Source organism: Piliocolobus tephrosceles, chromosome 1 (assembly GCF_002776525.5).
Source record: "Piliocolobus tephrosceles isolate RC106 chromosome 1, ASM277652v3, whole genome shotgun sequence".
In the NCBI taxonomy this organism is placed as follows: Eukaryota; Metazoa; Chordata; class Mammalia; order Primates; family Cercopithecidae; genus Piliocolobus; species Piliocolobus tephrosceles.
The window spans coordinates 85,108,081-85,123,768 of record NC_045434.1 but is presented as its reverse complement, the minus strand read 5'-3'; the positions used below and the strand labels follow the sequence as shown (position 1 = coordinate 85,123,768).

The window sequence follows — 15,688 nt, the reverse complement described above, 5'->3', positions numbered from 1 at the left end:
TCCTTTCAATTGTAGCTGATGGGGCACGGCTCCTTGGCCTCCATCCTGCCATGACCGTGTCCCCACTCCCTCTCCCTTCTCACCTTTCACCTTGAGCTGGAACTTGGCCAGGCGTGTGCCAGGGGCCACCTGGAGGTCTCTCAGTTCCTCCACCACCTGGGGCAGCTGGCCCTCATCAGTGGTGGACTCTGTTCCCTCCTGCTCCCGGCTGGCAGGAGAACAGAAAAGGGGTCAGCCATAAAGTAGGGCAGTGAGGGGAGCAGGGCGGGAGGGGTGCTGAGGGGCTTGGGCATGGATGATGTTGGAAGCCCCTGTTTACTGACAGAGACCGCCAGGGCTTGGAGGAAGGCTCCAGGATTGGACGCTGTCAGACCAAGCCCTGCCCTCACCCAGCAGCATCACTCCTCAAGAAGCCCTGCAACATCAGTCCGTGGGGCACAGCCCACCTCTGGCAGCTCCTACCTGGACAAGTAGCCTTGGGCACTGAAGTAGGATGAGGTCTCCGTGGCATCCGCTGCAGTGTCATAGTCTGTGCTTGTCACTGGGGAAGGAAGAGGGGAACTGGAGCAAGGCCTGCCAACCCGTTTGCCCCAGCACAAGCTCCTGAACCAAGATGGCCTCGGCCCTCAGAGGTCCTGACTACAGAGCCTTGCCTGGAAGCCACTTAGACTTGGGAGCTAGGAAGTCATAGGGGGAATAGTGACATTGTAGCCTCTCCTCCCCTAGCTATTACCAGCCCCATACTTCAAGGCCTATAACTAACTACAAGCCTCTTTGATATGACAAACTAATAACGAATGATCCAGAGGCCTCAGAAGAAACAGTGATAGGGGTAGAACCTTCCAGTTCCATCCTACTAGGGAATAATGGGATGAAAAGATACAGGCCTCAAATAGCTAGGACTTGTGTTTCTAGTCAAGATGGAGTGACTGAGGTTGGACTTACCCTCTTTATAATGGACTAAATGTTGAGATGCCCCCCAAAGACCATATGCTGAAATATTAACCCCCTATGGATGAAGAGATGGGCCCTTGGGAGGTGATTAGGTGATGAGGGTGGAACTTCCATGAATGGGATTACTGCCCTTATAGAAGGGACCCCAGAGACCTCCCTCATCCTCTTTCTCTCATGTCCTTGAATGATGTATTTTTTCTTCTGTAATATATATATATGTATATTTTTGAGACGGAGTCTTGCTCTGTCACCCAGGCTGGAATGCAGAGGCACGATCTCAGCTCACTGCAAGCTCCACCTCCTGGGTTCACGCCATTGCCTCAGCCTCCCAAGTAGCTGGACTACAGGCGCCTGCCACCACGCCAGCTAATTTTTTGTATATTTAGTAGAGACGGGGTTTCACCGTGTTAGTCAGGATGGTCTCAATCTCTTGACCTCATGATCCGCCCGCCTCGGCCTCCCAAAGTGCTGGGATTACAGGCGTGAGCCACGGTGCCCGCCCTCTTCTGTAATAAATTTATAATATTCTTCTCTACCTGCTATTAATCCTATCCATTGGATTTTTTATCTCTGGAAGTTCTACTTGGGTTTTTAAAATATATTCTGTCTCAGTATCACTAATCATCAGGGAAATGCAAATCAAAACCACAATGTGATACCACCTAACTTCTGCAAGGATGGTCATAATTTAAAAATTTAAAAAACAGTAGATGTTGGTGTGGTTGCAGTGGTCAGGAAACACTTCTACACTACTGGTGGGAATGTAAACTAGTACAGCCACTATGGAACAGTGTGGAGATTCCTTAAAGGACTAAAGGTAGAACTACCATTTCTTCCAGCAATCCCACTACTGGGTATCTACCCAGAGGAAAATAAGTCATTATTTCAAAAAGACACTTGCATACGCATGTTTATAGCAGCACAATTCACAACTGCAAAATCATGGAACCAACCGAGTGGATAAAGTAACTGTGGTATATATATATATATATAGGATGGAATACTACACAACCATAAAAAGGAATGGATTAACAGCATTTGCAGTGACTTGGATGAGATTGGAGACTATCATTCTAAGTGAGGTAACTCAGCAATGGAAAACCAAACATCATATGTTCTCACTGATACGTGGGAGCCAAGCTATGAGGATGCAAAGGCATAAGAATGATACAATGGACTTTGGGGACTTGGGGGAAAGTGCGGGAGTGGGGGCAAGGGATGAAAGACTACAAACAAGGTGCAGTGTATACTGCTCAGGTGATGGGTGCATCAAAATCTCGCCAATCACCACTAAAGAACTTACTCATGTAACCAAATACCACCTGTACCCCAATAACTTAATGGAAAAAGTAAAGAACTGAAAAATAAATCTTGAGAGATAAAAATAAATAAATAAAATATATTCTATGTCTCTACTTTTCTTTTCTTTTTTTTTTTGAGACAGAGCCTCACTCTGTCACCCAGGCTGGAGTACAGTAGTGTAATCATAGCTCACTGCAGCCTCAACCTCCCAGGCTCAAGCGATCCTCTTGCCTTAGCTTCCCAAGTAGCTGAGACTATAGATGTACAGCACCACGCCTGGCTAATTTTTTTGTATTTTTTTTTGTAGAGACAGGGTCTCACTGTGTTGCCCAGGCTAGTCATGAACTTCTAGGCTCAAGTGATCCTCCTGCCTAAGCCTTCCAAAATGCTGGGATTACAGTCATGAGCCAAAGTGCACCAGGCCAGGACAGCGATTTCTTAAACATGGGAAACAAAGATGAGCCCTATGATTGCTCCAGTTTCCTGCCTTGAATTTGTAGACTCAGGGAAGGGAAACTGAGGTAGGGCCCAGCAGACTCCTTGAGATGAGAAGATGGAGCTCAGAGTCCTGGGAGACTAAGGCAGCTAGAGTTCACAGACAAAGTACTGGAGAAAAGAAAGCAGTACAGAGAAAGGACCTGCCTCAAGGACTCAGCAGAATACTGATTAGCATTTGCATGTGAGGAAAGACCCATCTGAAAGGATTAGGGGAAATAGTACCAGGAATAGCTCCTGGTTCTACCAGTCAGACTGGAAAAATTCCTAACTCAAAGGGCATTGAGTAGAGTACTCAGGAAAGTTCTTGCCTCAGCAGTGGGAAATAATTAGCCCTAGACTGAGCACTGCTCTGAAGCCACCAAAGAAATCATAAAAGCTAGGCCCCAAAGAATAAAATTGCATCCAAGTATCTTCACTGTATCCCAGAACAAAGCTCAAGAAGATCGGCAGAAATACAAAATATCCTAACAGGGTAAAGTTTACAATGTCAGGCACTCAATCAAAGATCACCAGACATACCAAGAGACAGGAAAAGATGACCCATAAAGTAGAAAATAATCAACTGAAACCAACCCAGAACTGATGCAGATGTTAGAACTGGTAGAGGAGACATGAAAACAGGTATTAAAATTGTATTCACTGCATTCAAAAGGTTAAGTAGAGATGTAGAATATATTTTAAAAAACTCAAGTAGAACTTATAGAGACAAATAATAAAATGAATGAGATTCATAGGATGGATATTACAGAAGAAAAGACAGTGGACATAAAGGCATGAATAAAAACTATGCAAAATGAAAGACACAGGAATTTTTAAAAGTGAAAAGAGCATTAGTGAACTGTACACACTCCATGTGACTTAATATACAGGTAAATGAAGAAAAGAATATTTGAAGCAATAATAATAATATGTCTTAATATATATGCAATTGAAGAAAAGAATATTTGAAGCAATAATGGTCACAGAAATTCCAAACTTAATGAAAACTCTAAACCCACAGTTCTAAGAGAGTCAACAAAATCCAGCCTCAACAAACATGAAGAAAAGTACACCAAAGAACATCATAATCAAATTACTCATAACCAGTTATTTTTTTTAAAATCTTTAAAAATACCTAGAGAATTTTTGTGAAGAAAGAGATAAGCTGATCCTAAAATTCATATGAAAATGCAAGGCACCCAGAATAGGCAAAACAATCTTGAAAAAGAAGGAAGTTGGAGGACTTACCCTCCCAATTTCAAAACCCACTACAGAGCTACTGTAATCAGGATAGTGTAGTGCTGGCATAATGAAAGACATTTAGATGAATGAAACAGAATTTAGAGTCCATCAATAAACCCACACATTTAGAGAAAATCAAGTTTTGACAAGAATTCCAAGACAATTCAATGGGGAAATAGTCTTTTCAACAAATGGTGCTGAGACAACTGGGTATCCACATTAAAAGAACAAACTTGGGCCCTTATTTCATATCATATACAAAACAAACAAACAAACAAAAAAACCTCAAAACGGACCAAAGACCTAAATACATGAGTTACTATAGGCACGGGTGTTTAACTCTTTATAACCTTGGATTAGGCAATAATTTCTTAGAAATGACAACTAAAGCACAAGCAACCAAAGAACAAGTAGATAAATTGTACTTTATTAAAATTTAAAACCTTTGTTGAGGCAGGAGGATCACTTGAGGCCAGGAGTTTGAGGTTACAGTGAGCTATGATTATACCACTGCCCTCCAGTCACAGTGCCATGAACCATTCACCATGCCCCTGAGCTTCTCCAGAGAGGCTTCCTGATCAAGCCATCTGACAGCCTTCAAAAGGGACCTCAAGGGAGTGGTTGGGGTAGGCTGGACTCACCCTTCTTGACCCCCTCACCTTACTCCATGAGGTCCACTTCCAAACCTTCCTGGGCCTCTGTTCCAGCCAGGATGCCTCTCACAGAGATGAGATCCCTCAACCCCTTACCCCAAGGGGCTCCAGACTGGGGGCTTGTCTTGGCCCTAGCTCCCAGAGAGCTTTTCATCAGCCACAAGACTCTGAGGTCCCAAATCCTGCCTGGCCTGAGATGAATGCTCTCTGAATCATCCTCAAGACCAACTCAGGAGCCCCTACACCACCCACCCTGGAGACACCAAACCAGACGCAGTACTCACAGTCCACACGGAGCTCAGCCTTGGTGGAGGAGACACCCATGCTGTTCTCGGCCAGGCAGCGGTAGACACCCATGTCTGCTGGCACCACGGCTGTGATGATGAGCTGATGGCCACCCTGTTGGTCTTCATTAATCATGTAGTGGTCATCCTCCTCCAACAACTTCCCATCCTTGAACCAGCGCACACTGGGCATGGGCTGACCTCTCACCACGCAGTCAAAGCTCACAGGATACCCATCCTGTACTTCTTGGTTCTGCAACTCGGTCAGGAACACTGGGGCTGGGATAGATGGGTGATTTAGCCCCAGGGAACAATGATCACGTCTGGCTGCCACATACATGCAAGTTGCCACCAGAGGAATGGTTTGACAAATATGATGTACAGAGCAATCATTCATATGGGAGCGTTCATAGACCCTGACAGCTAAACAGAATGGTATCTTTGCCTGCTAAGGTTCTCTCTCTTTCTTGTTCTCTAAGAATTCTGCTTGCCAGCTTGGTTTGCAGGCTGCTCTGAGGCAAAAGCGATAAAGGGCTGGAAACAGGGAGGAAAAGGGAGGTAATGCAAAGATAAAGACTGTGTGGCCTGTAAGTCCAGGAGGAGCAGGTGAGGGATTTGAAGCAAGACAGAGGCTCAAAATTGGAGAGAAGTTTCAAGAAATAACACTGTGGGTCATTCATCATACCCACTTTAACATTCCTAGAGAGATACAAGTAAATAAGGAAATGGCTTTTTAATTACTCCTAGATGCTTGGTAGCAGACTGGACCATGAGGAGTGCAGCATTTTATACAGGTTTCAGGGTCTCTTTTTTTTTTTTTTTTTTTTTTTTTTTGAGATGGAGTCTGGCTCTGTCGCCCAGGCTGGAGTGCAGTGGCCGGATCTCAGCTCACTGCAAGCTCCGCCTCCCAGGTTCACTCCATTCTCCTGCCTCAGCCTCCCGAGTAGCTGGGACTACAGGCGCCTGCCACCTCGCCCGGCTAGTTTTTTGTATTTTTTAGTTGAGACAGGGTTTCACCGTGTTAGCCAGGATGGTCTCGATCTCCTGACCTCGTGATCCACCCGTCTCGGCCTCCCAAAGTGCTGGGATTACAGGCTTGAGCCACCGCGCCTGGCCTCAGAGTCTCATTTTTAAAAAAATCTAGAGAGTGAATACAAATGACCTTTGAACAACATGCACTTGAACTGCATGGGTCCACTTATGTGTGGATATTTTTCAACCAAACTGGATAAAAAAATACAGCATCTGTGGGATGCAAAACCCTGTATAGGGAGGGCTGACTTTTCATATATATAAGTTCTGTAGGGCTGATTTGGGGACTTGAGTATGTGTGGATTTGGGTACACATAAGGGTTCTAAAATCCATCCTCTGTGTATACCAAGGTAGAACTGCATTCCCATTCTCATTTCACAGATGTGAAAGATGAGGTACGAAGATGCTAAGCAGCTTCCCCCAAAGCACAGAGTTAGTAAGAGACAGGGTTGGAGTTCAAATTCAGCTCTATTGAACTTCAAAGTCAGGGCTTTTCACACCTCAGTGGGCTGCACCTACAAAGAACCCAATGGTGGGCACGGGTAACCCCTTAAGCTTGCAGCAGACTCTGGATCCTTCTCCCCTGCCTCTCCCTGCCTCTGCACCCTGGTTCGTGACCCCAGACCGAGGCTGTGTGCAGACTCACCAGCATCAGAAGTCAGTAGGCTGGGCAACGGCTCTGGAGGCACCACAGGGGCAGGGGCCTCTTTGCTGATGCGCATCTCTACCCTCCGAGGCCCCTCCTCCACCAGGTTGATCTCCACCCCGATGCCCAGTGTGGCAAACATCTCCTGGAAGCGAGTTACCGCCTGGCGGGCCTCAGTGAGTGCCTCAAAACGGATGCAAATGAAATGCTCATCTTCACGGTATGTCTGCCAGTCCGCGGGCTCCTCTGGCTCTGCAGGGCCCTCATCTGCACTCAGGAAGAGCTCCTCGTCTGAAACCTCAGCCGGGCTTTTGGTGCGGAAGAGCCGGTGCAGCCGCCGGGCAGCCCGGCGGAAGGCATCGTCCAGCTCACCCCCAGAGGAGCTCTCAGCCTCACTCTCTGTCCCACTGACCACCACGCAGGCACTGTGGGCCACCTGGCCAAACTTGTTGCTCACCTGACAGGTGTAGTGGCCAGCATCAGCATGGTCCAGGCCAGTGATCAGCAGAGAACAGGTGCCATCCCCAAGCTGGTCGATGTGATGGTGCCGCCCGTCGGTCAGCTCCACACCATCCTTCAGCCAGCAGGCTCGCACATCTGCCTTGCTGGCCACGACACACTCCAGCCGCAGGGCATCCCCTACCTGTGCCTCAGTGTCCCCAAATGTGTGGGAGAACATAGGCCCTTCCTGCTGCTTCATCTCCTTCCGGACCTTGTAGCCCTTAAAGGCGGCCTGGATCTTCACAGCTGCCTTGTCCATTGAGGGATCACCCAGGTCTTTGGTGCTCAGGTCTCCCAGCGGTGGGCGCACAGCAGCCAGCGGCTCCTGCTGCTGCTGTGGCTTCACAGAGGGGGCTGCTGGGGCCCCAACCTGTGGGCACAGAGCCTGACGTCATGGTGAGATAGGGAATCTGAGGCCAGGAACAGGGCACGATTGGTGTGGAATGCATGGCAGGGGCAGCTCCAGGTCTTGCTCCAGTATGCCCTTTTTCCTCCTACCGATTGGACCAACACTAGCTTCAATTTGACCTAGATGTCTGACAGCACCTTCCATAAAGCAAGCCCACTTCCTGGAAATCACTTTACACAATCACTCAGACCACGATGAACAGGGTTGTGAAGAACACCATGAAGAGACCAGTTCCAACTCTTCAGGCAAAAGTTTTAATGGTCAGATGTGTATATGAATGGATGGATGCAGGGTGGATGGAGAGATACATTGATTAATGGATGGTTGAATAGGAGAACAGGTGTATGGATGGATGGATAGATGGATGGGTGGGTGGGTAGCTGGTGGATGAGTGAATGGTTACACAGATGGTAGTATGGGTAGATGAGTGGGTAAACAGGCTGACAGACAGACAAACAGGTGAACAAGTACAGGAATAGATTATGGACAAACGGTGGATGGATGGGTGAAAGAGTAGGTGCATGGATGATAAACAGCAGATGGATGGAGTTGTATGGTTGTATAGGTGGGTAAACAGGCTGACAGACAAATGAATGAACAGGTGAACAGGTGTAGGAGTGGCAGATGGATAGTAGATGGACGGATGAATGGAATGGAATGGAATGGAATGGAAGGATGGTGGGTGGATGGTAGATGGATGGATGAATAACAGGACGGTGAGTAGCTACATGAATGGATAGTGGGTAGATGGGTGCATGTCAGATAGGAGAATGGGTGAATAGATGAAAAGAAGGAAGGATGGAAGTATACATGGATGGACAAATGGAAGGATGGTAGATGGATGAATGGATACATGCATAGATGGATGGAAGGATTATGGAAAGACGATGAATGGACAGATGGTAAGATGGTGAACAGATGATAGACGGATGAGTATATAGATGGCAGATGGGTGAATGCATGACTAGATGGAAGGAAGAATGTGTGCATGGATGGATAGATGGTGGATGAATAGATGGAACAAAGGAAAGAAAGATGAACATATGAATAGATGGCAGATGAAGGAATAGATGAAAGGAAAGAAAGATGGACACATAAATAGATGGGTGGATGAAAGAATGAATGCATGAATGGATGAATGAATGAAAGGAAGAATGGATACATGGATGGATGGACAGAAGGAAGAACAGACAGATGCATGGATTGAAGGACAGATGGTGGACAGACAGAAGAGAATAAATGCATGCATTGATGGATGGATCGTGTATGGATGGATGGAAGGATGGATGAATGGATGGATGGATGGTAGATGGATGATGCATAAACAGATGAAAGTAAGGAAAGACAGATGTATGAATGGACGGATTAGGTAGAAGGATGGAAGGACGGAAAAACGGATGCCTGAATAGATGGATGGCAGTTGGATTGAATAGATGGATGGCAGCTGGATGAATGAAAGGATGGGTGGATGCATGGATGGATGGATGCATAGACGGATGAATGGTGGATGGGTGGATGGAAGGAAGGATGGATGGATCGATGGATGCATAGATGGGTGGATGAGTGGTTTAGATGGATGGATGCATGAATGAATGGATGAATGGTGGATGGATGCATAGATGGGTGGATGAATGGTGTATGGATGAATGTATGCATGAATGAATGGATGAATGGTGGATGGATGCATGGATGGATGGATGGATGAATGGTGGATGGATGGATGCATGGATGGGTGGATGAATGGTGGATGGGTGCATGAATGGATGGATAGATGAATGGTGGATGGATAGAGGAATGGTGGATGGATTGATGCATGGATGGCTGAATGAATGGTAGATGGATGCATGGATATCCATCTGAATGGATGGATAGATGAATGGTGGATGGTTGGATGAATGATGGATAGAAAAATGCATGCATGGATGGATGAATGGTGGATGGATGAATGCATGGATGGGTGGATGAATGGTGGATGGATGCATGGATGGAGAGATAGATGAATGGTGTATGGATGAATGGATGGATAGAAAGATGCATGGATGGATACATGGAAGGAAGGAAGGAAAGATGGATGAATTGATGCATAGAAGGAGGGAAGGAAAGATGGATGAATGGATGCATGGAAGGAAGGAAGGAAAGATGGATGAATGGCACATGAATGGATGAATGGAAGAAAAGATGGATAGATGAGTAGATGCATAGATGGGTGGATGAATGGTGAATGAATAGTGGGTGGATGGATGGATGGATGGATGGATGGTGAAGGTCTCAGACCTCTCCTTGCAGGCCAAGTTGGGAGGGGCTCACCTTGCTGGCCAGTGGTGAAGTGCCTTGCCTCCCAGCCTTCTTGAGGTAGGTGACCAGGGAAGGGGTGCCTGCCCGGGACTCATCGTCAGAGCTGGTGTGTGAGAGGTCAGCCTCTCCAGTGCGTGCCAGCTCATCAGCCGTGGAGTAGCCTTCAGAGAGATCAGGTGCCACCTCCTCTGCCTCCTGTGGCAGGTGCTGTGAGCGGCCATCCTCCTCAGGCAGCTCGCTAATGGAGTCTAGCGTGGGCTCACGGCTCATGCGACGTTTCCGAGCCAGGGCCTCCCACAGTTGGTGCAGGTCGCCCTCCTGGGCTGCTTCGAGGGGCAGGCTGGGCTGAGGAGGGGCCTCATCCACAGAGGCTGGGCTCAGCGCCACTGAGGAAGGCAAAAGACTGGTCAGTGGGCTAGTTCAGAGCCATCAGCCCAGACCTCAGTTGCTTATCAGTATGTAGCTGGGCTGTGGCCTTGCTAGGCCTCTACCCCCACCTGGCACTAGCTACTTCAGATGGCACAATCTTTGCAAGTCTCAGAGCCCCTGAGCCTTGGCTCCCCGACTTTGAGTGAGGCCACAGTCTACCTCCCTGCACAGGGTATGTGATGACCGGAACAGGAAAGGACTCTGCAAAAGCAAATTGGGCTGATTTGAGCCCTTCTGGTCCTGCTTCTGGGATAGAGTGCCTAGACTCATGGTGGTGCTGGCTGCCATGCAGGGAGGATCAGGCTCAGAGTTCAGGGGACAGGCCTCAGAGTGTGGGAGGGCTCGGAGCACTGGGGTTTTCAGGGGGTTCAGAGTACAGGGGATGTCTGTGTGCAGGGGCCCAGAAGCTTAAAGGGACCAGAATAGGAGAACCAAGGGCTGCACCACCCAGGACCTGCTCAGGGACAGGTAGGCTGGCCTAGGCCATCAAGACTCTGCCACATGGGGTTTACCACATCTCCCTATGCAGCCTCAGTCTCTCCTATGTGATGAGATCCTCAAAAGGACCCTCAGCCCTTCCCTAAGAGAGCCTGTGAGAGGAAGGCCAAGCTGCACCCCCACACCAAAGCCCCCCATCCTGGAACCTGGAAGGACAGGGATGACACACCCTGGAAGGTGGCAGCCGTGGGGCAGGCGGAGCCCTGGGCTGGGCCACAGTGGTACTCGCCCTGGTCTTCTGCCGTGAAGCCCCTGATCACCAGCATCTGTCGCCGACCCTGGGAGACCACCTCGAACCGCCCACTGGGCTGGATGCGCTCCGTGCCCTTGTGCCAGATGACCTCGCCAGCCTCAGCTGCCACCTCAAGCTCCAGACAGACATCCTCACCAGCTGCCACCTGCCGGCTCTCAGGGGCAGAGGGCTGGGGAGGCACAGGCTTCGGTGGCTCTGCTGGGGAACAGCATTCATGGACAGAAGACAGGCTCCATCAGCAAAGATGCACCCAGGGTGCAGGCCCCATCCCTGGGAACCCCTCCCTCCTCCAGCTTGTGGGGGCTGTGAACTCCCCAGGCCCCAGTGAAGCAACTCACCAAGCCGCACAGTCTGGGGCAGGTGAACCGGTTCCCCAGCACCCACTGGGCCCACAGCTGCCACACGGAAGCAGTAGGTCTCCCCGGGGGCCAGGCCATCCACCACACACTCGGGTCCAGGCACCAGCTCATGGCACAGCTGCCACTGGCCCATGGCCCCCTCCTTCACTTCCACGCGGTAGCCACAGAGACCACCGCCTCCATCACTCATGGGAGCTGCCCAAGACAGTGTCACAGTGTGGCTGCTGCGAGCCACCACTTCAGCATCCTCTGGGGGGTCAGGGAGGCCTGGGGAAAAGGGGAACCAGTCAGGGGGGTAGCTCCCTGTGGGCACTAACAGCCCCTCTGGAAGCCACTGGGCTCTGCTACTGGCTGCAGGTGGTGTGGCTGCACCCGAAGGCAGCGTGCTGCTGTACCCAGTGGCCCAGCCCATCTCAGGGAGTGAGGGGATGCTGTCCAGGCCCCGTGGTGGCGCACTTGCGTGTCACATGGAGACTATATGTGCCCAGAGCCCACCCAGTGTGGAGAGCCCCTGGCGGTCTCTGCACCTCCTGTCTCCCCAGAGCTGGGCTCAGATCTGCATTAGGAGTTGGAGGAGCTGAGGGGGAGGTGGAGCAGAATGAGGGGACTTTGGCCTTATGAACCCACAAGGTGGTAGACTCATGCATCATTATGCCTGGCCAAGGGCAGCCTCCCAGACTCCCACGGTCAGGCCCACATCTGCAGGCAGTCAACCCCAGGCTCTGCAGTGGGCAGATGCTGCAGAATCCAACCCGGGATGGTCACCTACGGACCAGGAAGCTCTGGAAGCCGGGCGGGCCCCAGACCCGACCTGCAGGGGAGGGAGAAGGGAGTCCGCCCACCACCCACCCAGGACGGTGAGTCGCGCAGAAGACACGGCGTCGCGGCAAGCGAAGGTGACCTCCCCGGCGTGGAGGAGCTGGGCGCTGTGCAGCAGTAGGGCGTGGTGACTGCCGTCGGCGGTGACAGTCCAGTCGGCGTCATCCGGCTGCACCGCGGCACCATTGATGTACCAAGACGCCTCTCCGACGGGCACCACCTCGCTGAGCGTGCAGGTGAAGAGGGCCTGCGCGCCGGCCCGGACCGCCGCATTTTTCAGCGGCTCCAGGATCTCCAGGCGCCAGCCTGTGGGTGTGCCCGAGGAAGGGGTGTGAGGGCAAGGGCCGGAGCAGGGCCTGGACTTCAGACCCTGGCTTCATCCCACCTGCGTGGGTGGGAGGGGTCTGGGAGACCAAAGCTCCCCACTTGCGGCCCCAGCAAATCCTTCTCCCAAAGTCAGCCCAGCCTCTCGCAGGAGACACCTCTCATCTGGCCCCCAGTCATGCCTGCCTTCAACCCAGCCTCCTGTGGGTCCCAGAGACTAACACGTCCCCCTCCTGGCTCTGGAGAGCCTCTGTTCTCAGCGCACCGCGAACACACGGTGCACCTCTCCTGAGCCTCGGCCCCGGGGCTTCTACCCACTGCGGAGCGGGTGGCTCCCAGCCTCAGGTGGGAGAGGCCGGCCCCTGGCTAACCCTGCCCCTCGTGCCGCTCCCTTCCCCGGCCCTGCCAGCAGCACCAGGGCCTCAGCGCCTCTGCAGTGCGGGCGGCCCAGCCTCCTGCAGGAGGGTCTTGGAGACTGATGTCCCCTCTGCAGCCGCAGCCCCCCAGCCCCGCCCCCTCTGCCCCCCCCCGCCCCCGCAGCCTCTAGTGGGATCTGGCCCCGCCCCACACTGGCACAGCGCAGTCACCTCGGACCGTGAGGAATGCGGACGTCACCATATCCCCAGCCAGGAAGGTCACCCGGCAGCTGTCTTGCAGCCGCAAGTTTTTGAGCAGCAGCAGGTGGCGCAGGCCGTTCTCGAAGTAGACCACCTCGGCGTTCTCCGAGGTGCGCACGGGTTCGTCGTCCAGCAGCCAGGTGTGGGCAGCCACCTCGGGCTGGGACAGCTGGCACTCGAACAGCGCCTCGCCGCCCTCCAGCGCCTCCACGTTCTCCAGCCCCCGCACCACCGTGTTCTTGGCTGCCGGGAGAGGGAGGCTCAGACCATGCCTGTGCTTCCAGGATCCCCACATCCCTTGGGAGTGTCCTGAAAACTACAAAAAGTCAAACAAAATGCCCCCTCCCCAGAAGCTATGTGGAGGGGGGCACTCAGTGTCCAGGGTGGAGCCACCATGCCTGCCTCTGTAGTCACCCAGCCCCCCTCACCATGCCCTGCCCACTTTGGCACTGGGTTCCTGACCTCACAGGTGAGAAACCTCACAGGTGTTCACGAGACTAGAAACTCGCCAACCGCAAAACTAGGCTTAAACACAGCCATGAGGCTCGGAGCCATGCTTTACCTGCCATGGCCCCACTGCAGCTTCAGTGTCTGGAAACATCCTCCTTTCTCTGCACCCCCAAACAGAGCTACTAGACCTGCTGCCTAGCCCCTAGGATGCCATGCTCAGACTCACAACAACCAGAGACCTCCTCCCTAATCCACTGCCCTCCGCTCTCCCCTCCCTTTCTAATTCTCTTGTGGGTTCATGTGTAGGAGTCTCGAATTTGGCCACACGTTCTTCATGGAAGCCACAAGTGCAGCAGCTGTGCATGCCCTGCCTACCCACAGCTCAGCTCCTGGTGCAGCGAGCTTGCCACCTATGTGGCCTGTTCCCACCTGTCTGAGCCACCTGTGTCCCAGCGCCACCAGACACTGCCTGCCATTCCACCATCACTGCACGGCCAAAGCTGTGCCAAAGCTGCCCCGGGCCTGGGGCTGCCCACCAGGCGGCCTCACCTTGCACTTGCAGCAGGGCCACTACGCGGGTGCCTGCAGCCTCACAAGAATAGATGCCACTGTCACAGGGCAAGGCCGGCCTGAAGGTCAGCCTGGCCACGTTCCAGTCCTGCTCTATGATGACACGGTGCCCATCCGTGCGCACCTCCCGCTCGTCCATCTTCCACGTGGCCTGCACGGGCCGTGAGTACTGGCAGAGGAGCTCAGCCGAGCCACCCTCCTCCACGGCCAAATCCTGCATGGCACTGACCACCTCCACCACGGGATCTGTCGGCCAACATGCCGGACACATATCAGTCCCTGGAGCTGAGCCACCGCAGCCATCCCACCCTCTGCTGTCAGCATCAGAGGCTTCAGCGGCAGCAAGCGCAGAGCTGTGGCAGGAAATGGCAGAGCAGTGACCGCCTGGCACACAGCCCAGGGAAGGGGGCCCACCACAACAGCCCAGGGCTATCCACTGCAGACACACCTCACCCCCACCCATGGGAGACAGCACTGTCGGGCTTGGTATCTTTCCAGGGGGGCCCCTCCTGGTCCCCTTTGCCTCTACCTCCCTCTGGCCCTGGGCACACTGCCCCAACAGGGACACAAACCCTCCAAAGTCCCCCCACCCCATGCCCTCTGGCCCTGGCTCAGGAGCCAGAGCCCCAGCCCAGCTCGCCCCTTCTGCAAGGACTCTGCCATCTTTCTTGGGGTCTCTGTCCCATCTCCACCGTACAAATCCTGCTCCACAAATGGTTGTTTGTCCCGGGACCCAGGTGAACCTTCCACATTTTCTTTGAGGACACACGGGGGCAAAGCCACCATGTAAGTCACTGGGAGGGGACTCCCATATGGCCAGCTCTTTCCCAGAAGGGCATAAACCCAGCCTAAGCCCACAGCAGAGGAAGCAGGTGACAGCAGGGGTAGACTCGGCAGGGGCTGCTTTTGGCTACACAAGGGACTGGGTTTCATGGCTGGGCACATGCGGCCAGCAAGGTGATAGCCAGTAGGGCATGGGTTGGTGTCCAGCTACACCACTCCCTAAGCCCAGACTTCTCATCCACCCTCCATGCCCACCTATGCCACTGTAGGCAGACTGCATGCATAGAGTGGTGCCTACTCTGTGGCCCTGGGGGCCAATCCCTAATCCCAGGAGCCCGCAGGAAGCATACAAAAGTGCCAGCATGGCAGGGGTTGCCATCGGCCAATACCTTTCATCAACAACTTGGCCGTGGAGACCAGGGGCCCTGCGCGGAAGGTGACCGTGCCGGAGTCGGCCACCCCCAGGCCTGAGAGCGTGAGGGAGTGAAAGATCCCGTCTCGCACAGTGATGGCACTCTGGGGGCCATCCTGTAGCAGGGTCCCATCCAGCCACCAGCGGGCCTCCGGCCCACCCGCGTGAGACACCTCACAGGAGAACGTGGCCACCTCCCCCGCGAAGACATCCACATTCTGCAAGCCACGTACCAGGCACGGCGCTGCCTCTGCACAAGAGGGTAAGAAGGAGGGCGAGGCTGGGACACCTGGGAATCCACAGGACCGGGCCACTTTAGGGTTCACTGGTGTGGGGGTGTGGCACAAGAATAGATTGTGTCTCTGCTCCTAAAGCCCT

General features: G+C 52.7%; 1 protein-coding gene across 1 annotated transcript in view; it reads right to left on the bottom strand.

Annotated features, from left to right (window-relative positions):
* Positions 1 to 15,688, bottom strand: part of OBSCN (obscurin, cytoskeletal calmodulin and titin-interacting RhoGEF) — a 174,429-nt gene that overhangs the window by 46,465 nt on the left and 112,276 nt on the right. Inside the window, exons 52-60 of the mRNA XM_031935294.1 lie at positions 13,066 to 13,338; positions 12,185 to 12,460; positions 11,315 to 11,602; positions 10,893 to 11,174; positions 9,809 to 10,182; positions 6,592 to 7,462; positions 4,913 to 5,191; positions 463 to 541; positions 84 to 208 (exon numbers count right to left, since the gene is read on the bottom strand). Of these exons, the coding sequence (XP_031791154.1) occupies positions 84 to 208; positions 463 to 541; positions 4,913 to 5,191; positions 6,592 to 7,462; positions 9,809 to 10,182; positions 10,893 to 11,174; positions 11,315 to 11,602; positions 12,185 to 12,460; positions 13,066 to 13,338 (2,847 nt within the window). The remainder of the gene's footprint in view (positions 1 to 83; positions 209 to 462; positions 542 to 4,912; positions 5,192 to 6,591; positions 7,463 to 9,808; positions 10,183 to 10,892; positions 11,175 to 11,314; positions 11,603 to 12,184; positions 12,461 to 13,065; positions 13,339 to 15,688) is intronic.